Source organism: Stegastes partitus, unplaced genomic scaffold (genome assembly GCF_000690725.1).
Source record: "Stegastes partitus isolate 25-593 unplaced genomic scaffold, Stegastes_partitus-1.0.2 Scaffold611, whole genome shotgun sequence".
NCBI classification, from domain to species: domain Eukaryota; kingdom Metazoa; phylum Chordata; class Actinopteri; family Pomacentridae; genus Stegastes; species Stegastes partitus.
This window is the reverse complement of record NW_007578342.1, coordinates 333,661-360,492: the sequence shown is the minus strand read 5'-3', so window position 1 is coordinate 360,492 and position 26,832 is coordinate 333,661. Positions and strand designations below refer to the sequence as shown.

Here is a 26,832-nt window from a genome sequence, read left to right as displayed (position 1 = left end):
ATAGTGCAGTGAGAGAGAGAGACAGGAAAGTAGGGGGAGGACGTGTGAGAAAGGGCCATGAGCGAGATTCGAACCCATGACCTCTATATCAGGACTGTAGCCCTGTACGTGGGACGCCAGCTCAACCGGGTGAGCTATAGCAGCGCCTCGATTATCTGTATTCTTTTAAACCCTCTGTACGGACTCTGTGGTCTCGGGGAATATCAAAATAACAGCCGATCAACACTGAAGGATAAATGTTTAAAAGTTCTCTTTTAATCAAACACGTAAAACAAAAGCTTTGTGTTGGAGGATTTGTAATTCTACATTTTAACACCTTAAATATACTTTTTTGCTGCAAACAGTTCTAAATATCGGTTATCGGTCACCTCGGATACAAATTATCACCATGGGTCCTGGAATAAACTGCATCAGTCATCGTCTACATCGAGCAGCGCCTTTAGTTTATTTGCTTGGTTACTAAAACTAGATCTCAATTTCTGCAAGTAATATTTAAAAAAAAAAAAAAAAAAAAGATCAGACACATTCTGTAGGATCAGCTTTTGGCTGCTTATTTCCATTCCAGTCTGTAAAAATTGACCTGATTAAAAGACAAACACTTGTCACTGCTAACCTGGCACTGATGAGCGATTCTCCTCTACTTGTCACTAATTTATTGAGAGCTGGAGGTTTAATTTTTAACTGAAACACTGGGCTGGACCTGTTAAATAAAGCGGCTGGAGAATTTATAAATCCACCTACATCAGTTCTCCCACCCTGAGTTAAATCAAAGTCCTGTATTCTGATGACCTACACGCGTCAGAATCTATAATCATCAGGCAGTGAGCAGTCCACCCCGTACATACAGGGGTTTAAAAACACCCAAGAACAAAAAAAAACAAAACAAAAAAAACCCTCTGTGTGATCACAAGATGTTTTCAATTAGTCAAATAAATAAACAGAAACGTAAAGAAGAAAAAAAAAAAGGAGAAATGCTGATTAAAAAAGGTTATATTACAGAGGACCAGCCCCCACTATTGAACCTTCTCAAACCACCCGAGCAGCAGCGGGACGACTCTGCGTTTGTGTAACAATCTCCTGCCGTAGTTTCGACCCTGGCAGCTACAGAACTAATGTTTGTTCAATGCATTCACTGTACAGAAACGGATCATCTACGAGGAGAGCAAGCAGCACGGAGGAAAGTTGTGTAGAGAGAGAGAGAGAGTGTGTGTGTGTGTAGGTGTGTGTGTGTGTGTGTGTGTGTGTGTGTCTGAGAAGAGGGTGAAGCTTGCAGGCAGGCAGGTGAGAAGCTGCTTCAGATGCTGTTCAGAGATCCTGGTACTGAACTGTGTTGAGATGAGTCTGAACCGGTACCATCTGAAGGAGAGAAGGAGGACAGAGAGGCACAGTGAGCTGCGAATTGAAGTTTCATAGCAGGACAGTGTACAACAGACATGACTGATAAAAAATGACACACAAGTCTGTCACTGTGACCAAGAGAATCATTGAATTTGTTGGGCTTCTCTCTATAATGACACTCTGACATGACTTGATGGTGAACAGGTGCTATTTAAATAAATCTGAGCTAAATTAAAGTCTAAAATCTATCACTACTGACTATGGAGCTAATACGTTACGTCTGATTAGCACATACATTTTGTTTCATGTTGAGCGGTGCCATCTTGTGTTAGCTTCAGCTTTTGTGCTTGTAGAACTGATTTTTTGGGGGGTTGTAATAAAAATGAGCATTCTTTGTGAAATGACTTACGGATTTTGCTAGTTGCAGGATCACTAGTGAAGGAATGTTTGGCGATGCAATGATAAATGCAAACTCAAGGCTCCAGTGCAATGTGGTACATGCAGTTCATAAGAAAAAACACTTAAAGTTGTCACACACATGTGTGATGATGGTTAATGATGGAAATTTAGCATCTTGTGATACTGTGTATCCACGGATGCAAATTTTGACAATATTCTTGACCAATAATGGGCAGCCATATTACAAATAACTGACTAATTGATGACATGAATTCAGTGCGGTGGATGTCATTCCATGTGCTGATGGGTATTTTTGAAATTGGTCGTGTGACTGTTACCGCCACATAAGCTTATTTACATTTATTGAGGTTACAACAGCGCTGTCCCAGCAGACATCAGCTTGTCTTAAATGCTGCCGGTATCCATTAACCATCATAGAAGACTCTGTCATTGTGGCTCTTTAGTAGCTAAAACCCCCACAATGCTCTGTGACCGCCTCCTCAGGTCGCAGCATTAAACAGTGAGAGGCTCCATCTGGTGGTGCAACCAGGTACAACGCATTGTCTGACATGCTTGTCCTTCATCTTCTGTCTCATCGGTTAATATTCAATCAATCAAACTATTAATCATTAACATCCTCATTCACTGGTTCTGAATTTAAAGTCTCCCCTCTGCTACTTGCTGCAGCTCAAGCAAATGTAAAAGTACACTTGCAGCAAGACTATTCTGCACTGTTGCACAATGGCCAGTTGTAATATTGGAGAAATTCAGCCGTACGGGTTTGAACCAGAACCTAAAGACTAACTGAACTACTCTAAAGAACAATGACACTCCAAGCTGACAGGATTCGTCCTTTGGGTTTGTCACATATGAAGCCCTGGAAGTCTGAATGGGTGTTTTAAACTATACTCGCTACTCTGCATATTTTGCTCATGATGCGTCGTCCAGCAAATAATACAACACAATACGCACACGGTATCAAATTTAAAAAACTAGATTTTAACTGGAGGAGTCTTTAAACAAAATCTAATTTAGAATAGCATCAGTGGCTGCACACTAACACGGTCGAAAAAGACAGTTTTAAGATTTTTATTTCCAGATTGTTATGTGCCATATCTGGCCTTGTATTTGTAATGTTTTCTTTTGAAATTACACTTCATCAGTTTTTTTTTTCCCAGCCAGCACAAAAACCATGATGTTGACAGTGACAATAAAATTATAATAAAGGTTTCCCACCGTGGGCGGAAGCAGCTGTGTGTGAGCGAGCGTGAGGAGGAATGAGGGTTGAGTTCAGCTGAGGCTGGATTGACAGCTCTGCAGAGAATAAAAGAGGAGTTTTTATTCAGGATGAGTCATAACAGGAGGAGGGTGTCATTCAACAAAAGAGCAGTGTACGCTGCATTAGCTGCACCACCTCAGAGGTCACGGTTGTGGCCCGAAACAAACACAAAAAGATGATCCGATTGTAATTAATGTGGCTGAACATGGCGACACACAACAGATAAACGTGTTCTCTCTTTTTTGTGCAGCGCTGAAATCTTGCGTGCTGCGAACTGTAACTGATGCCTGTGAGCCTGAACGTACCTGTGGTGCTGAAGTTGAAGAGCATCGGCAGTTCTCGGCCGCTGGGCAGTCGCGTGTTTGGCTGGCGCAGCTCGTCGAAGAAGGCATGTGAACAGGCCTCTAGAGGGGAGAGACGGGAGGCCGGCGTGTACTCCAGCAGCCGAGAGCAAAGAGCGATGGCCTCTGGAGGGGTGCGAGGTTTAAACACCTGAGGAGCAGGAAGAGTTTCATTAAAAGTCCAGATATCACTGTTTAGGCTCATATATAAACACATATAATGAATGACGGCTGAGGGTTTTCTCTCGTGTCTAACATCTGGAAATTAGTCTGAAACACGAGTGTTCCTTTTACATTCAGTATTTAATCTTAACCCACAGCTACAGCCGCTTCTACAAGTCGTTCTTCGTCTACAGAATGCAGTTTTTGGAGCAGAAAGCCAACTGCTCTGTAGTAAACGTTGAAGGGCCACTTCTCTTGGTTGTGTGCCGTTTCCGTTCTCTTTAGGTGTCGGGGTTAATCGACTTTCAGGAGAACATTAAAACACTTGAGCTCAGATTTAAATAGCCTGCGTGGCTCCAACAACACATCCACAGGATCGCTCTTCTTTTGTTCTGGTAAACTGGAGTGCTGCAGGTTTTCCTTAAGGAACCAATTCTTTCAGGTGGATTACTACAGTGGACATATTTTTATATATGGTAATTTTATTTGCATAAAAATGTGCAAAATCTGTCTCATGCCATATGTGGCAAGTTATGAAACTAAGGACTATAGTAAAGCAACAAGCAATAAAGTTGTTTTCTGACTTTCTGAGGCAAACTCCAAAAATATCAACCTGCAGCTTTTGAAGTGTGAATATTTACTGCTTTCCTGTTTTGTTACAACACGGCACACCAATATCATTTGGACTATTAATTAGACAAAACAATCTGAGGCAACACCTCTGAGACTGTTGCCTGCCATTTTAGAGACTAAACAGTTACTAAACACAGTAAATAGCAGTTTAATCGTAGTCCTTGTTCTCAGATTTTCTCTCTCAGTTCGAGGACACTGAATCTATGTGATTCACTCCTCACTTGTTTCAAACGCCACCAATCTGGAGAAGACTGTTAAGCTGCTGTGTGTCCTCAGGTGTTTGCTTACCTTGGTCCATGGATGCGCTTTGATCTGTGGGAACTTGAATTCTGTGTAGTTGGGATTCATCTCTCGAATTTGTTCCCTTGTTGGTGTTCCTAGCACCTGAAAACAGAAGCAGGAGGAGTGTTGTTTAAACCAGGGATTCTCAAAGTTACTACTCTGAAGTCCACATCTCATTTTAATTCAGTGTGAGTGATATGGACCGACTGGTGATGACAAAATAATTTTTGAGCAACATACATTCACATTCAGAAAGACAGCTGAGACAGTCAAAATATATTTGAACATGGAGGGGAACAATGGTACCATTTACCTGCAATGTTGCTTCACTGTGACCCCTGAACTCTGATAAGCAGTTAATCCATTCAGACTCTTTCTTACATTTACACTGGTTGAAGAAATTGTGGACTAGACAATTTCCGGGTTTCCATGCTGACACGTTTATATTTTAAAACAGAGTCAAGCACTTTAGCTCAGTTTCAGAAATAATCTCTGTACATAGCAACACACCTGAAAAGCCACATCACATGAACCATTCACGTGCACTGAGCATGTAAGCATGAAGCAGGAGGTTGGTTGCTCACAGAGAGACGAGAGCAACGGTGAAACATAAGACCAGAGATTTTCTTTACTCCACAACAGCTGCTAGCAGACACAACAAGGTCAGCAACGCCTGTGATTTGTTATCCACACTGTATCGACTACTGGGAGTCAAGCTGATGTTGTTGTTTTTCTTCCAGCAAATTCAGGGAGCGACATATGTACAGTTTAGAGTCAATGAGAAGGCAAAGACATTTCAAAAAGCCTCAGTTTTTGTCTGGACAAAAACGCAACCCTCAAGCTTTTAAAAAAAAAAACAACAACTTTTTTCATGACTAGCAGTACGATTTATCTTGGCATCTGTATTGACCATTTATCCAATTTTCAGCCACATATAGGTTTTTTCCCCCTCCTTTGGGGGAGGGGCGTTTTGGTTCCTTCCCACCGTTGCCAACCGCTTGCTCAGCGGAAGTCCAAAGGCTACTTTGGATTGCTGGGTTCTCTGTTTAAGTTTGTAAGGTCTATACCTTACTGTGTTAAGCGCTATGTGATGACATATATTGTAAACTGTGCTATACAAATAAAATTGAATTGAATTGAATATTTTAACCATTAAGCCATCACTTTCAGCTAGCCATTCCCTAATTTTACCTGAACTGGTTAGATTTCACCGATATCTGGCTTTCATGCCTCAGTGCAGCACTGATTTATTTTTTTAACCAAATTAGAACTTAATTTCTTTTTTTGTATTAGTTAAGCTCATTTTTACACATACCGCTTGGAAACTGCAGAAGGTACAAGCAGCCCTGGTTGGGAATCAGTGGCATAAGATGATAAAACAAAGTCTATTGAGTTGTAGGCCACAAGCTGCATGGATGGCAGCTCAGTTTCTGCCTGTCCAGACTAAAACACAGCTTTTAAAATGAAACAGGATTCAGCAGTGTTTCCAAAAAACTCAGTTCTAGAAGTCTTTATACATGGAGTAGTGCAGACACTTGGTGTAAACACAGCAGAAGTTTAAAACAATGTACTATTAGTGTGGACGTAGCCTCTGAATCTGTGATTTAAAAACTGACGGCAAATTCTCTGGTTAATGTGTGAACTCGACTGCAGCAACAAGAAGCAACACAAACGAAAGAGGCCACATTAAAAACGACATTAATATGAGGAGAGGACAGCTGTGAATAATCTCCAGCCTTATTGTATATTAAAGATCACTAGCAATTTAAAGATTAATAAAAAAATTTGTTACAAAAAATAAAACGTCTAAATTCACGTGTGTGACTGCCTGTGATCACAACAGTGTTTTTATCAATAAAGTTATGGGTGAGTTGCTGTGTTGAGGATCCCTTCTGAAAACAAGTTATTCTAAGATAAACACAGCAACACAGAGGTGCCTGCTGAACACACCCACCTTGATAATCTCTACTAGCTGGTCCACCCCGCTGTCACCGGGGAATATGGGTTGTCCGAGCAGCAGCTCTGCCAGAACGCAGCCGGCTGACCAGATGTCGATGTTTGCCGTGTAGTCCGTGGCACCAAAAATGAGCTCGGGGGCGCGATAATACCGGGAGCAGATATACGAGACGTTGGGTTCACCGCGGACCAGCTGCTTGGCGCTGAGGGAAACACGAGAAATCGCATTAAATCACTGAGCAAAAAAATGTCTGGGGTAAAAAGGTAAAAGGTGTGAACTATGATAAAGAATATGAGCTGTGGAGACTATAGACTGTATAAGCTACCAAAGTCAAAGGGCTGCCTACACAAAGGAAACCAGGTGAGTACTTTCAGCCTGTTATGTGGAGTTTGCTTGTGCTTTTCTGTATAATTAGATCTTGTAGATGTTAAACAAAGTTCTAGCTTGTGTGGATTTCTTGTACAGCGGCTCACCTGCCGAAGTCACACAGCTTCAGGATGGCAGTTTCTGGGTCGACGAGCAGGTTCTGGGGCTTGATGTCTCTGTGACAGACGCCCTGGGAATGGATGTACGCCAGGCTGCGAAACAGCTGGTACATGTACACCTGTGGAGCAGCAACATAAGAACGAAACCACATCAGAGTCCCACACCAACAAAAACAGAAATCAGCAATATTCAAAAATATAATAATACTAATAAGGTGCTTTGGGATGGTTTTAAATTGCCAGAGTAAAGATGCTCTCTTGTGTAATCATTAGGAACAATTTATTACAAAGACCTTAAAAAAATGTGTTTAAAGTGGTGAAGAGACAGAATGGACGGTGGAAGATAGTGATTCCCACATTTTTTGGCAGATATACCCACATAGGCCGGTCCAGTACCGCTTCATCAATGTCACCCATCATGTTCTAAATCAGTTATTTTTATTTTATTGTACTTTTAAATATTGTCAGAAGGAGGGACTTGGAAATTTCAGTTATGCATCTGTTACATTTAGTGAAATATTTACCTACTTTTCCCAAATGTATTAATTATTTTAACTTTTATCTATTACTATTAAGACCATTCTATTACTTTAGCATTACAACTAATCTAACCAACTATGTTGACTATTTATTTGATATTTAGCTATGTCATATTTTAATCATTAATCCGTTACGTTTAGCTACCGGTTTCTTACTTTTAGCTATCAACTTCAACTATTTATTCACTGCATTTAGCAAACTGGTTAAACTGTAAATGCCTCAATCCAGCGCAGGTTTATTTTTAACCAAACCGGCACTTCATATTTTTCAAATTAGTTGAACTAATCTTTCCGTGTATCCCTCGAAAACTGCCCGTGGGGTATAAGTACTCCTGGTTGGGAATCGCTGGAATAAGATGCTAAAAGCTTAGCCTAGTGATCTGTAGGCTACAAGCCAGATGGATGACAGCTGTTTTGCGAACTGTCATCTGTTTTTGAAAGAAAATAACATCCAGTCAAATCGTTTCTAAATGTGAATCTTCATGGCAACTTGTAAGTCCAAATGATGGACAAACTGTAGTCTGATAAATGTGCCCAAGGCAAGCAGACCTGTCAAAGCCATGATATTTGTAATATAAGCCAGAATATTCAGTGTCCCTTAAGTTTTAAACATTCAAACTGAAAAAACAATTGTGACAAAAAAAAACAACAACAAAAAACTAAATTAATACTCTAGTAATCGCAGTGCTATTTTCAAAGCAGAATGGGTACAAGCATCACTGAAGTACAACTTTTGCTGAGCTGCAAACAAAAGGTTTTTATTAATAAAGTTGGCCTACTTTATTAATAAAAAACATATGGTTCTTTATAGCTGTACGCATATATATACAGTCATGTTTTTGCTACAGGGCAGCTTAAAAAGAAGCAAGCATTTTTTTAAAAATTAAATATTGTCTAATGTAAAAATGTGTAAAAATTCAGGTGAATTTTGAAACATGGTAATATCTGGACAACAGAGAAGCATCTTGACAGGAGAAGGATGAAACTTACCTTCACATAAATGATGGGAATGATGCTCTTGGCCTTGTTAAAATGTCTGGCAACCCTGTAGACCGTCTCAGGGACAAAGTCCAGCACCAGGTTGAGGTACACTTCATCTTTCTGTACAGGATGGACAGAGATGAAGAACAGATTAAAAACACGCATCATTAAAGACAACCACAAACAAACAGATCAAATGTGTTCAGTACGTGCTGATTTTGAAGGTGAATCTCTTTATTTAAAAAAAAAAAGTGTAGAAACCAAATATGGTTTCCAATAAGCCACTTCAGCAACATTACAAATGCTTTTATATTTTTCACTTGAAGAAACGGGCCACTTCCCTTTTTAAGGGTTGGGGTTTTTTTTTTGCTTCATCTGAGGAATCTTAATTTATGTGTGGTACGTTCATGCACAGTTTCCGCTGCTTTACTGGTGTAACATCCTGAAACTATGGTACTGTGAGATAAGAGTGTGGGAGCCAAAGTTTGCATGATCTGAAAACAGCTTGGTTTCCTATAATGTCCTGGTTTTTATGAGCTTTACTACAAAGTTTGCTTGTTTTGTTAAAACGGGCTGTACTGTAACCATTTTAAATTTCTTTTGCAGGAACACGTACCTTCTCGCCACTGGAGTAGAAGAAATAACGTAGTCGGACGATGTTGCAGTGGTCCAGCTTCCTCATGATCTGCAGTTCCCGATTCTGCAAAGACAAGAAACACACAAGTGTGGGAGAGAATGCGGGATGCAATTTTAAACTATTTTTTTTTAACTCATAAACCGTAAAAATTAATGAAAACAAGTGACACTTAAAGTTTGCACAAAGTCAGCTCAGTTTAGAATCTGAAGAACAGATAAAGTCAACGCAAGGTTAATAAATTATTAAATAAACACCAAAAATTATTACTTCCTTTAAAACTGCTGCTCCAACAGTTGACTCAACAAAATCCAAAGCATTAAACACAACAAACAAGATGCAGTCTTCCACAGCGAATACCCTGAAACTTTACTAAATCTTTACAGTAGTTTTTAGATTAAAAATTCCTCATAACTGATCTACATGATTAAGCGACTTGCTCACTGCAGTTAACATGAATCCAGCTGCTGGAAACACCTTCTCAGCTGGAACAGATGCCCAAAAACACAGTCGCAGCAACTTTATCAGTGCAGGAAATCTGTGTTTACTGCCACCTCTGAAACGCATTTATAGTCGCTGATACACTTCATCACTTTAGTCTGAGTGTCGTTAATAGCTTGTAATTAGAGTCCTGCTGCTCCTGAGGTAGCTAGCTAAACAGGAAAGTCGTCTGTACACCTTTTTTCTTTTTTAACAAATTTAGCATTCTTTAGCAGTTAGACAGCAGGGAGGTGCACTTGTTTTATGCAACCTTTATGGGCGGTCAGTGAACACACCTGTAACTCCACTCTCTCTAACTGTAAGAGGCTCAACCTGGCACCACATCCCTGCAATAAATCTGATCTAAGACACATTTCCTGGCAGACATGTCTTCTGCCTTATCGGTTGAACCATTAATAGCGTCCCTATTGGGAAATCAACTACACAAAGTCAGCAAGAAAAGCATTGAGAAGGACTGAAACTTTACAAATGTTGACCACCATCTGAAAAGGATCGTCTGCCCTTCTTTTTTTAGTGGTTCTGCTGGAGGTCTCTTCTTCCACCACAAATAAAGTATAATAACATGACACCAAAACACTTAAAATACTATTTTAAAAAAGGGCTCTAAATTAGTCAGGTCTATTTCTAAAATAAATGCCACTGTAGGGCGCGAGCCACATGTAATTTATAATATTGTAGTATCTAGCATTATCATTACATTAATGAGGGTATTGTACAGATTTAATAAAATTATAGGGTGTCAGCCTTAGAAGCACTATAATCAAGTAAAAAAGTATTTTATTGAATTTATGTAGGGTTTATTCCCTGTTACCTAAATTACTCAGGTAAAATCACACCACAAATAACACTAGAGAGTCTTAACTTTAATGTTTAGTCTTGTTAGGTTACTTTATTAACACCAATCACAATCCTTTTTATTGGAAGGCACTTTGGCTGTTGTCTTAGATGTGCTACATAAAACCACTGTCTTGATTTGACTAAGTTGTTTGTTTTTGTTGCATGTTTGCCATTTTATTTAGTTCTTGAATTTGTCTTCATTACTGAGAATCTGCTTTTATAAGAGTGGCTAAGGTCCCGACTGATAACAAAATGTGTGGAAAAATATGCCAAAAAACCCTGAAGTGACAGCCTTACCTTGAACCTCTTATCCTGCAGAACCTTCTTAATGGCCACCATCTCCTGGCTGTCGATGAGGCGAGCTTGGTACACCACACCGAACGAACCATTGCCAATCACCTGCAAGAGAGAACCGCGAGACACTGAAGACTTTGTCACAACTTTTCTGTTTGTATATGTTCATGTTCAGTGTCTGAACTGGTGCAACTCGTGAGTTTGAAGCGAGGTCAGAAGTGAATTGTATTTTTGGTTTTGGGGGGTTTTTCCTAACAGCAGTTCCCACCAGAAAAAAGTGCTAAATCTGTTCTTATACTAGTGCTGCACCGTGTAGCTGAGGGCTAAATACACTTAATGGAACCAAAAAACACACCGCAAAGCATAAATGTCTTCGTTCTGAGACGGTATTTCTTTAAGTGAAGGTCAGACTGCAGTGTGAAACATCAGCCAGCTGGCATAGATGAAATGCAGCAGTGAATAATGGGCTACTACACCGTGTGAAACATTACTCGTTTGACATCATGAAACATAAAACCCTGAAATCGCCTTGATAACCTTCAACTACTGCAGCCATTGGATAAGTGTCAATATGTCTGATAAGCCAGTGTAATAATACTATTGACTTTGAGATAACAATTATGATAAAAATAAGCGTCCACACACTCAGAGAGCCATGAAGTAATCTTCCAAGTCAGACAGGTATCTGGCTCTGACACAATTGTGTCGTGTTCAGGAAAAAAAATGAAAGTAGGCTATAAAGAATGTCTTGAAAGTCATAAATCATTAGTCCTGCTATGATAATTATGGAACCGCTGGTATTTATTAAAACTTTCATTAATACCAGCCAAATTTATTGCGGTTGTTTCCTGCAATGCGGTAATTAAAGTCTGAGTTACAGTCACACATGAGGTAATAAAGTTCTTGTTATAGATCTTGTTACGATGACGCTGTGAGCTCTTTTTCTTTCTTACCTTGATGTCAGTGTAGGAGACCTCTTGCGGGCGGTCGGGTCCCTGACCTGGTGTGGCCACGACTGTTGTCACCTTCCCGCTGTCTCCTAGGAAACAAGGACAAGAACCGGTTTATATGAGGTCAACAGATGAATGAATATAGTGTTACGATTCAGAAAACCTCCCTCTGCCGCAGTAGAATTGCGTCTCTGTTCGTGGTTTTACTGTGCTAAAACTTGTGAAGTCAAAAGAAGGATTAAAACGATCCCCCTGGCTTCTGCTGTAAGACACGAAACTGTTCTACAGTGTAACCAAAACAATACTCCTGACATTCAAGCCGGGACACTTGCTGCAACCAGCCTTCACATCTGGGCCGTCTCTCCGCTGGCCGTTTGAATATTTAGGTTAATGACAGCCTGGTGAATGGTTGTCAACTTTACAAAAAGCCTCCAAGGAAGGAGACACGAAAGGCAGAGTTCATATTCAAGACACTGTGACTAATTAAACTGGGAATGAACCCAAAAATAGGCCAGCCACGTTCTTTGTCCTGATAAACTGTTTTAAGTGATAACAGCCTTTCATAAAAGGATTATTTTATTATACCATCCACTGCTCAATTAAATGCTTCTGCACAGACAGCAGGTAGATTCCTTTGCAGAATCTTGATGGTTTGCTGTTTATCTCAGACGGGGGAGAAACATTTTGCTGCCATTAAAGCTTTCACATGTTGATAAAGAGAGAATAAAACATTTTGTGGTGTCTTTGCATTTGATAAGACTTCAAGATAAAATTCCTGGTTTGTGTTTCATCAACTCATCATTTCAGATGAAACAGACCATGTGCGGTCAAAATGTCTGAGGTTCACTTAAATGACTGGAACAGCGTGAGGTCTGATTAGCAGGACGCTGCTGTGTGAACCATTAAAGCTGGATAAAATTAATCTGCAACTACTCTGATTGTTGATCAAGCCAAAGTCCTGACATTCACTAGTTTCAGCTTCACAGCTCTGATTATTTGCTGCTTTTTTTGTGTGTCATAACTGATATTAATCTACAGATTTTGGACTCTTTGTTAAGTTAAACAAGAAGTTTGAACAGAAGAAGGCATGGTTCTTTTTTACATTCCAAAGAGGACGAGTCAATATAATAAAGACATTTTAATCTAAGGAGTGCCTACGTCTCTTTCTTGTCTTCTCTCCTCATTTCTTCCACTTTATTTATTTACTTTATCAGATCCCTGCAGTTTTTTCTAACTTAAAGTTAAAAATGACTCCAACAACAGAATAATAGAGCCTCGAGGCTTAAATGCCAAACTGGGACAAACAAGAAAAAGGGGAGTCACTCAAAAGCCTTTTTGTTAAACAGTCTAGCAGGAGTCTTAGTTAAAGTAAAGTCATTACTCATCATAGGAAATTAAGTGTCTCAGATCATGAAGCAAACACCCTCTAACCAGGCACGGCTCTGTTCTTACAAGCCCTGGATCAGATCTAGTGCAGTGCTGCTGCAGATATGAGTGCTCACGTTAAATGTGTCTGCAAGTCTTGTCATGTTTACTCCACAACGAAACAAGCATTTTGGTTGGACAAATACATGAAAAATAAAATAAAATGTAGACATGTGGCCTTGTGGAGCAGAAATTTGTAAAATGAGATAAAATATAAATTTACTGAAGTCTTTGGTTTTAACTAAAGTCCTTCAAAAAGTTACTGACTTCTGGATTTCTTTACCTACTCCATGCTGCTGATGGAAATGTATTTTTCCTAAACTGATCTGTGCTGTTTAAATAATAGAGCAGCCCTCTGCCATCTCGCTGTAGTCGTGTTGTATCGCTGTCACCCCGACCATGTCCACAGACTTAATGCTTTGTTTACCAAACAAGACAATGCACTTATTGATATGGCCCTCTTACAGACAGAACTGCAAGTCCTGGTGTTCTTGTGCATCCACATCCACACACAGTAAACTGTACGCATGCACAAAAGTGTGCTGGTTATCCAATCGGCACGCTGGTGATATCTGTTACAGCTGAAACTGTGAAGCCTGCAGAGTGACCGGGTCACTGGGTTTCTACCTGAATGACTGGGTTCATCCTCTGGGCAGTAATGAACACACACACAACACACACCACACACACAACACACACAACACACACAACACACACACACGACTGCAGGTTAAAAGTAGGACACTTGGTTAAAGGATACGTTTATGCCAACTGTCTATGCTGCGCCTCCTCTTACATTTTTCCTGCTGATGTATCAGAGTACAGCTCGAGCTCCTTTGCTGCAGCTGCCATTCATTTTTCACAAAGTGAAAAAGAATTTCCACAGGCTTGTAACTTGCCTGAGGTCAATAATGTATCATAATGTAGATTTGTCAGAGTTCCTGATTTATCATCGCTTTGTGGTTCAAGCTCAGTGTTTTCATATCAGCGCTGCGCCGTGTCACACTCGGCTTCCTGTCATTCACCTGACATTCACGGAAGGAAACTCGAGTCTCCAGGAGGAAATAATCTCCAAATGCATGCCATTTTTCATACTCTGTCACATCCACAGCTATTTATTTGGCGGTTTTAAATGCAAACTGCACATACTTTTAAGGCAAGCTTGACAATAAAGCATAAATATCTAAAATATACAGCATGTAGCACCCAGTATCCCTCCATAATACAGAATGAAATATAGGAATTTCCACAAAGTACTCTGAACAATGCATTAACCAGCAGATTTCCCTGGTAATTCCTGATCTTCATACACATAAAACAATCTGCACTTGCATGAACTCAACATCTTAAAGCAAAGTAGCTTCAAGAGAATAAGTTTACCTTATTAATATGCAGTTTAATGCAGCAGGATCTTCCAAAATCTAACCAGGCCATCTACTCTATAGGGAGAACCTCTGGTGTAAGTACAAGGCTTCTATCGAGTATCTATTGTTTTAGAGTTATTGTGCTCATGTGGCTGCAACTATTAATTGATAAGTTGTCAACAATAAATTAATCACAAACTATTTTGAAAAATATTCAATTAGTTTGAGTAATTTTGAAAGAAAAACTGTAAATTCTTTGATCACACCTTCTTAACTTTGAATATTTTCTGGTTTCTTGACTCCTATATGACAGTACACTGAATATTTTTGGGCTGTGGACATTTGAGGATGTCATCTCGGCCTTTGTGAAACACTGACTGACATTTTTCACTATTTTTTGGCATTATGCCGACCAGACAAACACGTATTAATCACAATTAAATACTTACTAGTTGCAGGCCACCACAAAAACAGAAACAACACAATGTCGACTTCTAGCAGATCCTGGTCATGTCTTTCGGTAAACAGTGAGCTCGTTTACATGAAATTTACATATAGTGACTGTGTGGATGTAAATAGCCTTGTGACACCACCATGCCTGTGGTGGTGTCACATGATTTTTATCAGAGAGGCCTCCTCAGTGTTTAACAGATAGCCATGATTCACCACAGTTCCTGTTTTGGTGAAGAAGAAAAAAAAAACCTAAGCAGTTTTTAAAAATAATTTTTATAAGTCACTTTAATTTGTGAATTTGAACATTTTCCCTTGAGCTCGACGCTGAAGGGACAGACTGTGATGATGGTGTCATCCAGAGACAAATCCTGGAGCTGCTCCACAGACAGTGAATAATGGAACAACTGCTTGGACACTGTGACAGCAGCAGTGGTAATTATTCTACAGTGTGGGAAAATTCTCTCATTTATGGCAGCAAGTCCCATTTCCTTTCTTTTTGGCCGTAAAATCTTGGACACCCTGAACATTTCATCAAAAATATCTTCCAGTGTTGTTCATAATGACAGATCCCTTGTTGGTATGGAAACACAACATCCTTAATGCTCCAAGTTTAATTTCACCTCTAATTCAAAATTCCAAATCACATCATTCTCTCTCCACAACATGTGGCTAAATGGGTTAATCCTGCCTCCTGAAATAACTTCAGGTCCGAAAAACCTGACAAAATGTCCATCAATCATTTAATAGAGAATCTTTAACAGCCAAAGGCAACGTTTGGGCTTGAAGGGCCTGGGGCAGTGTTGGTCTGCTGCTGCTGCAGAGGAAAAGAGTGAAACCAAGGGTCACTCTGCTTTGAACTGGAGATGACCTCCCACTCGGGTTCTAATATCAAGAGAGACACCGCTGCCTGCTAATGGATGATAACGTTTGGATTAACACCCTCAGATCTCTGCTTACACCTGTCACCACAGTGATAAAGGGCCACACTGTAAGTCCACCTCAGACACAGGAAGCCCGCTCCTTGGCATCCCAGCAGACAGCCGAGCTCCTGAGCTGGATGTGCATCACTTGCATCCTCCAGGCGTCGGCCACCTGCTGCTAAGCCTTTGCCCCACAGGTGACCTTGGTGAATAGGCAACTTTCCGCCCCGACACTTCTCCCGGAGAGTCAGACTGCTTAGCTGATGCCGCTCTCTCGGCGACAAACCCCACAAAAGAATCCTCGATGCAGCACTCAGGTTGAGGCATTTGAGTGTAGCTTGGCCACAAAGAACAACAGAGCGGATTTAACTGCTCACTCACAGTGACCACAGTAAAATCAACCCGATGCTCTGCTCCTAATTAAACACTACTGAAGCTGTTTATTCCTCCATTAGTTTTACGTTTCATTGGGTTAAAGTGATGGCCGGTGAGGTGGTCTGACGCCAGACGGGGTGAAAACGTCCATCGGCCGGACAGGGAACTAGTAACATACAAAACAAGTGGCTAACGTTAGCATGCTACCTAGTTAGCACGTTAGCTAGTTCGTTAGCCGCTACACCGGAGGAATAACGACTTTCCTCTGGATTATGACACATAACACCGGCAGGTATTTATGCGATAAAGGAAAATAACACAATTTATTAGACACACAGATTCAGACTAAGAGTTGGCGGCTAATTAGAACTTACTGGCAAGCTTAAGGTTCGAGCATCCTGACGAGCTGCTGCCGGAGGCCTGCGGGACCCCGGACTTTCCTGTGCTGCTCCCCACGGCAGCGGCTGATCCGGTGGACGCAGCGGCGGCTCCTGGAACACCTGGCGGCTCAGCAAACGAGCTGGTCCTGGGCCGCCCGCTGCCGCTCATATCTCTGTGCAGGGGTCAGGGTTGTTTTTTCACCGTTTTCAGCAAAGCGACTATTAAATATGAATACCCGGCAGCGAATAATCGTGGGAAGACACACCGAGAAATACCGCTCCCGTTGCCGCCGGCTGTCTGAGCGGATAGCTGTTGCTAGACACCTAGAAACAGACCGCTCGCAATGCCACCTGGGAGATGGAGTTTGAAGCAGCTGTTGCTCAGGTTTGCCGCTTTAGGTTCCATAAATCAAAACAACTACAAATATAAAATGAATTAACAGGGATGAAGGCCGAAGAAAAAGCAAATCACAGTATAAACGGCCATAAAATTCAAATTCTAAACACTGTAGTAGCTCGACAAAAGTCCCACATTAATCACTGAATTTACCCTTTTAGTGGCAAACTGCCCACCTTCTTGCACCAATAGTACAGATATTTTTACATAACAGATTAAAGTGATTTACCAACTTTGAAACCTTATTTTGAAACCTTCTCAATAGGACTTATGCAGCTTGTACAGCTACACTAAATGTAACAATATTAATGCAAATTGAATTCATTCTTTAAAAAAAAATAAATACTAGAATTAATATTTGTAAAGTTCAGTTTTCTGATATTGTTTAAATCTTAAACTGGACTTCGATTAAATGAAAGTTATTTTTGATGTTATTCAATACAGTCAGTAATGCGTCATGCTTGGGGAAAACAATATACTCATATTATCAACAGCTGAAGGCCACTCGACTTATTTGGGACTCAGGTGGGCAGGAGTTTCTCATTCTTAGCTTACCAGAAAGTGTGGAAAGCTCTTTGACCGGTTCTGCTCACCTTAACCCACCTCTTCACACAATATGACCTGAATCTGAAAGGCTGCTCTAATCCAATAAGCACTCCTAACACTGATATGCTTGATAAAGGCCAGCTGGGGAAGTACACACTGTATGTTCCAGGGCTTTGGGGAACTTGTCTGGCAGGTCAAGGTGGCCAAGTTGTTTAAATAAAGATGATTTGACATCTGTTTGTAAATCAGCCATTTAAATATTATAAAACACTCAAGAAAAACTCAGGAATGTGAAATAAAGTCAAGGACATACGGCATTGTGTTAGATCTTTAATATTTTCAATATTTAGTTTTTTTTTTTGTTGTTTAGAAATATTGCACATGGTCAACATGCCTGCTTATGAGATAACACTCACCTCGCTCATCCTAAAATTCCTTCTCCAAAGTAAGGACAGTTTATTTTTAAGCACAATCATACAGTGTACACGCATACATGTGTGTGTATGCACATATGTCTGTGTGGGTGCGTGCACGCGTGCATGTGATTGCACATGCATGCAGATAGACACTTTACAGCCCTAACCCCAAAGTGATGTGAATTGATAGTCTTCTATTACCTGTGTGTATTTCTATATATATTTATATATTGTATATCCTGAATATATATTTCATATATATCCTGAATCAACTGGGTTTCATAACAGTCAAGATGGCGGACAAAATAGTCATGGTGACTATAAAAATACTGTCTCTAGAGTAGAATATAGAATACAATGAAAAATATACTATTGATAATGTTGCTGCGTGGTGAAAGAACAAGAGGTTGGTCGTGTTAACACGCTACCTGCATGTGCCAAAACATACACACACACCCAAACACAGACCTAAATGCACATATATGGAAATACCGGTATATATATTTTTTCACACATCCAACTGTATACAGAGAAATAAAAGAGATACCCATAATAATAATAACTACCCCCACTCTTCACCAAAGAAGCAAAGAGCCAAAAAGTGCTATTCAAAAATTGTCTTTGACTTTTAGTAAGTTATACTCTCTATCTCTTCAACAATAACAATAATTGTGTGATTCTTTTTTGTTTTGTTTTATACCATAGTTAAAGATAGTATCACAACAGCTCATTCCTCTCACTGACTGACTGCACTGGATTTAATATCTATGGCACAGAGCCTTGCCCCGAAAAAACAAAATAACCCACCCATTTCCAAAAAATAAATGTCCTATTGCACCATTTGATGGGAAAGGATAAAGTGTCGAGAAGAGAGGGAAGAGGGGAGGGCTCCAGAGACTGCCCTCCAGGGCTGGTCTAGGATCTGCTTTCCCTGAACTAACCCTAACCAGAACCATCCTGAGCTACATAGCGCTTGACCCGGGACCAGTGCTTAAGGGCACTTTCTAACACTTGAGGGTTTGAGAGCATTGAAGGAGGGAGGAAAGGACTGAGGAGAGGAGAGTTGAAGGGAGGAGGAGAAAAGCAGGGAGGACAAAGGGGGGAGGAAAGAGGTGGTTGATAACATACGGAACATGGTTATTATTTTTATCTACTAAAACAATCTCTAAAAACAATACTTTCCTGATTTAACTTGTGGCGGTCCCAGACAAGGAGGGCCGCACAAATTGTGCAAACACCTGATTTCAACGTTTTACAAAACGACAAACGCCCCTGCTCCCCCACTTCTGTGTCTGGTGAGAAATCGTAGGGGAGGACGGGGGAGGAGAGGGGAGGAGAACCACCCCAGGTACAATTAAAAGTGGGGAAGGGGGCAGGAGGGGGGCACAGATTGATATTTGTCCCCTTCTTTGTCCAGAGTTTTTTAGTTAGTTTTTTTTTTTTGTTGTGATTTTTTTTTTATGCTGGAGAAGAAACACAATAGAGCCACGAGAGAGAAAAACAGGCCACGGTAAAACTGGTTATTTCCACGGCAACGATAACAAGAGAAAGCAACATCATATCCACGGGGGGAGATTGAGAGAAGTTTGGTTAAAATTCTACGTTTCTTCTCGGTTGGTGAGCTTGTCGTGTTGTTGTTGTCCTTATTCACTACTGTTACGTCTTCCTATTGTTGGAATATGAACCTTGCATCCGATGAACATCGTCCGGTTTCTTCTTCTTCTTCTTCTTCTTCTGGGTTTTCTCTGCACTCTACTGGGAGCCGGCCAGCGTTGAATTTAACGTTGATTCTTCAAAGCCTCACAACCAATAGTCTCTTTACATAATCTCATTACGGTGCCTGTTCACACAGGTTTCGGGGACGTGACCCCAACAGACATACAGACATATATAATCAGCTCCTGCCAGTGAGGACTCAGTCTTTCGTAATGGCAATAACTGAAGGTGCAAAGATTGGTCACACTACATCCCAACTCCTGCCTTCGTTTTGTTTTTCAGGAGATCTCATGCTTTCAGTTTCTCGTCTCACTACAATCACTAAAAACTGTGCAGGCCGATGGCTTGGTCAGACCAGGGTTGACTGTGTTTGTGTACGAGTGCTCACACTGCACAGATGTGTCCATGCGCTGTGTGTGTGTGTTTGTGTGTGTGCATGTACTGTTTGTGTGTGTGTGCTGTCTGTCTTGCAGCATCGAGGGGCTGTGGAATATCAGTGGAGGTCGTTGGGGTTGTGTTTGCGTCCCGACCACTGTGCTGAGGAGTGGAAGGGCAAGAAGGAGGTCAAGTCAATGGCATCTGAGGGCTGGCTGGCTGGCTGGCAACAGCAAACTGCATCTGCACAATAAGTGACAAAGTGCCTTTGTGTGTCGTGGTCCTTGGTAGCAGCTCCTGGGGACTGCCAACCAAGAGTAACAGTCTGATTTGGTAAGTGTGTGTATGTGTGTGTGTGTTTGTGTATGTGGGATCATGTGCATGCTGGAGATTACATATGCACCAGGGTTGGTTGGTGTTTGTGTGCCAGAGAGATAGAGAGTGTGTACCACAGAGTTTGTGTGTCGAACTACAAACTACTGTACAAATGTGCTGAGAGCAGACCTGGGCAAAAGTGTTGACTAAAAGTACTCTTGGAAAATAAAAAGGGAGAACAATTCTACAAGAAGCACTTGACTCGTCGTGACTTGCATGTGATTCGACCACTTTTGAGGCTTTTTTTTTTAAAAGGTCTGATTGGACGATCCAAGTGCGCCTCGAGCAGGTTGAACATTTGTGACCATATTCCATGTTTCTGCCCAGGTCTGGTGGAGTTTCGTGCCAGTAGAACGGATCCATAGTACTGGTTCACACACTCCTCTCTCTCACTCTTTTTCTTTCCTTGATTTTCCTGCTTCATCATCTTCTCCAGCTTAAGACCCTTCGCTTTTGGGCTCCTCTGGGCTCCGGCCTTTGTCTCCTTGCTGCTCCGTCCCTCCGTCCTCCCGGGTTGATTGATTGAAAGAGGAGCAGTGGGGCGGGGCGGAGCTGGCTTCGGCCAGACCTCCAGGCTCGAGGGTTCCAGGCGTGGCCGTCTGCATGATCTTCTGACGGACTTCGCGGATCTTTAGCTGCAGGCACACCTTGTTAGGGAAAGTGTCCGAGTAGCGCGCCTGGAAGGCAGCTGTGGCCTGAGCTGAAAGGAGGAGAGAAGTGAAAAACAAAGAGACAGAGTAGTTAGCATAACAATTATATATATTCTGTATGATTCTGTTGCAGCTGATATGAACTGCCGGCACTCATATTTTCACTGAGCAGTTTGCTTTACAGACAACGATTCAATTGCTACTTAAATTCCCAAACATCCACACATAGAACACATTATAAACTGATCCACCCAACCTCCCTTCACGTCCTTCACTCATATGATTCCGTGAAATATTGCAAAGGTGTGACATGTAGATTTTAATTTCAAGCTGCAAAACGCTTCACAATTCCGTCAAAATTTATTAAGTGTAGAACACATTTTTAGATAAAAATTATGAATTTAAGTTGTCAATCACATTTAAACAATAGAGACAGTATGAGGTGCAATCAGTAAGTTCAGAGACCGCGCCTATACGAAGCGCAAACCGATTTAAATGTAGCCACAATTCCCCTACTTGTGCAGCAATACACCACTCCCAGTGTCAGCAGTCAGAATGAGACTTCCAGAGAGCTTCCCAGATGTGGCAGGAGCACTAGGAGCAGAGTACCGCTTCACCAGGTGACTACTTCAAAAGGGATTGAAGCACAGTCCCTGAACTTTTGGATTACACCTTGCACCTTCTAGCAATATTTGAATAGCATGTTTTTGAGGGAGTCGGCCTGTACGGTTTAATTTCACTCCGGTCAAAATCAAGGAATTCAAACCTGTTTTGTAAATTTAAAAAGCCTCTGTACAACATATAATTTTTGTTCAATGCCAGATGGTGTGCAATGTCATTCTGTGCAATATCAGTATTTGCCTTCATATAAAATAATCCTGTGTAATATTGTCACTTTCCACATTCAGAGGATTCTGTGCAATATCTGAATTTCCACATATGAAAAATCTGTACAATATCAACAGTGCTTGTGTGTATTTCTTGTTTATTCACATTTTTTCAGCTGATGTCCCTACATTTTCTAACTATCCCCTTTGCTGCTGTAACTCTGCAAATGTCCCCACTAGTGGAATAACACAGGCTCATCTTATCCTATCCAGTTCAGCGAGCTGCTCCCTTGTGGCTTCATGTACTGTCTACTGTGAGTTTACCTGAGGGAAAGAAACCATGTTCCTGAAACAGCTGCATGACCAGGGCCCGACGCTGATCCAGCGTTCTACGCAGAGACGAGTAGGGAACCCGGTCCAAGTCCCCCAGAGGAACCTCTCCTTCCGGACCTAGTTGGACAGAACGATTCATCAGTTCGCTGTCAACACATTTTCAGAAATCTGCAGCAGGTGCAGCTGTTGTATTCGTCGTACCTGCTCTGTCGAAGGTAAAGATGTCTCCCTCACACTTGGCGGCGCTCTTGGGGGTGTTGGGCTCCGAGCTACAGCTGGACAGACGGCGGGTCTTCCTCCTGGGGGAGCTGGGGTCTTCTGCTGTCAGCTCGAGGTCTGGAGGGAGACGGACGCATGGGAGATAAAGAAAGGGAATCAGGAAGGAAAAATCAAGTGAGAGCATGAAAGAGAAACGGAGACAAAGGATTGGACAGTTCTGCAAAACAGTTCAGTGAAAGGTAAAGAGGGATTTAATGTAACGGATATGATTTTGTGTGTTTATTTTTGCAAGAACAGTAAAACTAATAAACAGAGTTAGCTAGATGCTGATTTGCATTTGTTGTCCTTGGGCAGGAACACAAAAAACAACCACAGAACAATAAGTACATTACATAAAACAATACAAAACTATCGGTGTGAGATAATAAATAGAACTAGCAAATACAGTTAATAAAAGGTAATCATTGGTGGTGACAATTTTGTGCAGACTTCAGCTAAACCTTGAGGCTGGTTGTAAACACTGTGAAGCCACCTGACTCTCTAATGTGTGTGAGGATGGAATTCAACTTCCCCACGGCTTAAACTGAGAAAGTAGACTGACCAAAAGCTGTCTTTCTGAACTGCAGAATCCAGTCACCTCTAGTCATACTTCAGCATAGAACGTTCTTCATCTCCCTGTCTTTCTGTCTCACCTGTGGAGTTGCGTCTCTTCTTGCGGTAGCTTCCCAGGATGGCTCTTGGCGAGGTGGCCAGACTCTGCAGAGTGGGCGAGGGAAGGACCTCCTCTGGGTTAAACTCTGGAAGCTCAGCAAAACGTTCCTCAAAGTACGACTCCGACAGGACCCTGCACACAGAAAACACAGCGGCCACATCAGTCCCCAGTCCAGCAGCGCGGTGGTTTGAATGTGGCCTCTGAATAAATCCACATTTGTCATTCCTTCAGGCTGAGCTCTGCCAGGCCTTTGTGGCTTCCCCACCACTTTCCGACTGTCTAAATAAAGAATATCAAGGGTAAGCACTCTGCCCACTCACATTCACTAAACAGAGCTCCCACCATAATTTTATGAAGTCAGAGTTTTGGCCGTGCACTAAAAACAGAGCTAGATGCCACTATGCTTGAAAGCGAGTCGACAAATGGAGTCCCGTCCAGGGCGCTGCGTCTCATCTACAAGCTGCTTCATTCCAACATTACATAAGATAAGCTACTGTTTTATGAGCTCTCTCAGCTTGAGAATATGTAAACTGTTAAAGTGAAGAGAACATTGTTTTACCACGACCAGGGAGCCAGACGGACCTGGCAGACGTGTTCTATTATGCTCTGAATTGGCACTGATTCTATGAGAACTTAAGTTTGATCACGGAGAACAGCTTTAATAAAAGCTTTTCTTGCAGTCAAAGATGAGGCAGGGCTGAGATTATGACAAAATGTCTTCTTTTCAATTTCAATTCCTCATAAATAGGTGGTTTCTCATTTTATGAAACTTTGTAAATTCTGAAATGTTTGAGGTTTCATTTAGACACACACGGATTTGTTTAAAAACGTAAGAAGCCCTCAGCTGATGGTATATGACATTTAACTTACTTGTCAACAGTGTCAGGTGTCTTTTTGAGCGGCGGGGGTCGAAACTTGGTCTTCTTTGAGGAGGAGGGGGGTTCTCTTTCTGCAGGGGGAGGTGGAGGTGGGTCCAAACTTGAGGGTGGTGGAGGTGGGGAACGAGGAGGTCCAGCCTGGGAAAAGAGTGTGAAGCTTTAACAGAATAAAATGTGCATCGTGACCGAGTGTCACTTCCTCAGCTGTGTGTTCAGACTACAAGTGAAGAAGCAACAAGCTACGAGTCAATAAGCTCGTTTGAGATGAGTCAGATCTGTGCAGATTTGATCACAGGGAATCGCTGCACAATGCATGCTAGTTAGATTTCAGTTTGCGGTGACGTCGTGCAAACGTAGGCGACGATAACATCATGAGACCAAGGCAGGTGCAACTGTGGAGTTTGGCTCCAAAAACTCACCTGATCTTGGTTTTTTAAAAATGACTGAACTTTTCATTTTAGTTAATTTATAAATATTTTAATTGGATTTGTCTGATTTTGAAGGTTTATTCTACATGCGTGGCTGATGTTGAGGCTAAAAATATTCAGATTACACATCATAAATTGCATTAAATATGCAACTCTATTATATAATGACTGTGCTGATTTAATTCTTGAAGTGTTTAGCAACAACAAAACTTCTTGTAAGAGATGTGAGGATTGTCACAATAACATCTGTATAGAAGTTTCAGTACTGACAGTCTGAACATTGGACAGATTAGTCATAAAAACTATTGTCCCATATTTTCTTTCTACTGTATTTGACTATTTATCAGTAATTTCAGGTTTGGTTAGCTGATTTATGTACACTGGCAAACTAATATGATGCTGATTTACATGAGAATTAATGTCAAATGGAGGCTGAACCATGAACAGAGATCACAGATCACCTATGTCGCATTTAAATAGGCAGCCCTGTCATAACTAAAACAGACTGGGTACAAACAAATGTGTGTCAGAGAACATTTGAATAAATAGTGTGCTTCTGCAAGTTCCTGTTCAGACTGAATGCTGCTGGAAACTGTTAGGTATCACCTGTTCTTGTCTCCTTTGCAGGTGCAGTTCATTCAATGAGCCTATTTTTACTGGAAGCTGACCACATGAAGCTACACACCACTTGCACTACGCGTAACCAGTCAAAGTCAAACTGGCCTCAACTCTTTTCAGTGCTCCAATGACACACTGGACTGTAAATCAAATACATGTTTTTGTTTCACCATTTCCATTTTCTTTCTTTCTACCCACAATGTCCTGTTCCATTCTGTCTAAAAAATGGAAGAAAAGTTGCTATTTCACTCTGCTGTGCTTTTTTCTTTCACTGTGACATTAACAACGCCAACGAGCCTCTGAGCAAAACTTCATCTGCGACTTCACAACAATGTAAATGGCTGTTCTGTAACTTTCTCACTCGTAGTGTGAACGCAGCTTAGCTTTTCTCTGACTTTCTGTAATGTCAGAGCACCTCTGAAATTTATTTAAGAGGATATGCGGAGCAGTTTTTTTTTGCACGTCTGCCGTTATGTGACAATGGCGACGCCTCTGTGATCACACCAACTCATTTGTGTATTATGTTTGCTCTATATTCTGTTAAAACAAGTAAGAAATGTGTTTGTGAAATGCATTTGTAAAATTCACAGATATTCCACGACTTACTTGGAGAAGTTGTGAAATTTCACACTTAGTTTTTTTCCCGATGCATATTACAGATCCTCAAACAACCTAGCTAAAAAAGCATCCACTTCTCAGAAAAAGAAAACTGACGTAAAACTGTTAAAATCAGACTTCTAAGGATCTTAAACCTAAACCTCAAGACGTGTGGTTTGATGAGGGAACAACTAAATAAGTGAAGCAGCTTTTTTCACCTCTTTGCTGCTGTTGCTGTGGTCCTCTCTCTCCAGCTCTCTGCCTCTCTTCTTATCACTGTTCTCCTTCATCCCTCTTTCTTCATCTGTTTCACTTCGTTTCTCTCTGCCGTGTCCATCTCTCATATTTTCTTCTTTGATGCACACACTGATGTCTTCTTCTTTTTTTACTGGAGCAGCAACAACAAAAAAAGAGGATCATTTCAAAATGAATACAGCAAGACTGCACCGATCTCACTCTAGAAGTTGCACGCTACGCTGCAACTTTCCGCTTGCCTTGCAGCTTCAGCCGTAATCCTGCAAACTCAGCTTCACGTCAAGATTTTAATCTGGAAAACAGTCACAGAAAAACAGACCGATTCTGCAACAAGAATCAGGGTTTTTTCCTGGCTCAGACTGAGCCTTTGGAGGAGTCACTACACATGACAGCAAGCATGATCAGTCCTGCTACAGTGAAGTCAATGAGTCCGTGTTACCTCATTCGAGAGAACTCTGTGCATTATCTTGTTATTTATGGCTATGTGGTAAACAAAAATGCCTTAAATAAAGCTTAAAATAAACTTAGATAAATAAAAACCTACACTCACAAAACTGGTATGAAAAAATTGTGAATTCTCTGTTAAATTCTTGTGCGTTAATATCCAGATTACTGACACTGTTCTGTGTTATTAGCAAGTTTTTTGACACTCTTGCACAATAATATCAAAGTTTTTGACAGTTTTGTGTCTTAATATCCAGATTAATACAAGTTTGGTGTGTGGTAATAGCTATGCTTTTAACAATTTTGTGATTAATATCAAGGTTTTTGACAGTTTTGTGTCTAAAATCCAGGTTTCTAATAGTTTTGGGACTTTTGGAAGCTTCTTTTGGGAGAACAGAAAATTCATATATACATCAAAAAACCTCCAATATGGCCGTTTTATGCCTCAAATGCAAAGAGAAACTGATTCCAATGGGGGACAGTTCAGGAAAATTATGATGATTCTGCAACAGTCCAC

The 26,832-nt window shown here is 41.1% G+C and overlaps 2 protein-coding genes across 4 annotated transcripts in view; both read right to left on the bottom strand.

Annotated features, from left to right (window-relative positions):
• Positions 1-233: 233 nt before the first annotated feature.
• On the bottom strand, positions 234-16,823 carry LOC103362869 (glycogen synthase kinase-3 beta-like). Its single transcript, XM_008289381.1, has 11 exons — positions 16,524-16,823; positions 11,616-11,701; positions 10,666-10,767; positions 9,013-9,096; positions 8,406-8,516; positions 6,865-6,995; positions 6,389-6,593; positions 4,441-4,536; positions 3,322-3,508; positions 2,974-3,051; positions 234-1,356 (listed from the first exon to the last, which is right to left on the bottom strand). Exons 1-11 carry the CDS (start codon positions 16,696-16,698, stop codon positions 1,295-1,297), a joined length of 1,317 nt encoding a protein of 438 aa, XP_008287603.1. The 5' UTR covers positions 16,699-16,823; the 3' UTR covers positions 234-1,294.
• A 966-nt stretch (positions 16,824-17,789) lies between these two features.
• cica (capicua transcriptional repressor a) overlaps positions 17,790-26,832 on the bottom strand; it is a 46,377-nt gene continuing 37,334 nt past the window's right edge. For all 3 annotated transcript variants that reach the window (XM_008289378.1, XM_008289380.1, XM_008289379.1), the window contains exons 17-22: positions 25,835-26,004; positions 23,966-24,111; positions 23,076-23,227; positions 22,366-22,500; positions 22,156-22,281; positions 17,790-21,054 (exon numbers count right to left, since the gene is read on the bottom strand). In XM_008289378.1, coding sequence (XP_008287600.1) covers positions 20,792-21,054; positions 22,156-22,281; positions 22,366-22,500; positions 23,076-23,227; positions 23,966-24,111; positions 25,835-26,004 — 992 coding nt within the window. In that variant the 3' untranslated portion in view covers positions 17,790-20,791. The remainder of the gene's footprint in view (positions 21,055-22,155; positions 22,282-22,365; positions 22,501-23,075; positions 23,228-23,965; positions 24,112-25,834; positions 26,005-26,832) is intronic.

Excerpts from the sequence above, each read along its gene's own strand:
- LOC103362869 (XM_008289381.1), bottom strand. The coding sequence starts at position 16,698 with ATGAGCGGCAGCGGGCGGCCCAGGACCAGCTCGTTTGCTGAGCCGCCA. Across the intron at positions 8,517-9,012 it reads TCTACTCCAGTGGCGAGAAG|AAAGATGAAGTGTACCTCAA; the intron begins GTACGTGTTCCT and ends CATCCTGTACAG. Across the intron at positions 6,996-8,405 it reads TTCCCATCATTTATGTGAAG|GTGTACATGTACCAGCTGTT; the intron begins GTAAGTTTCATC and ends GCTGCTCCACAG.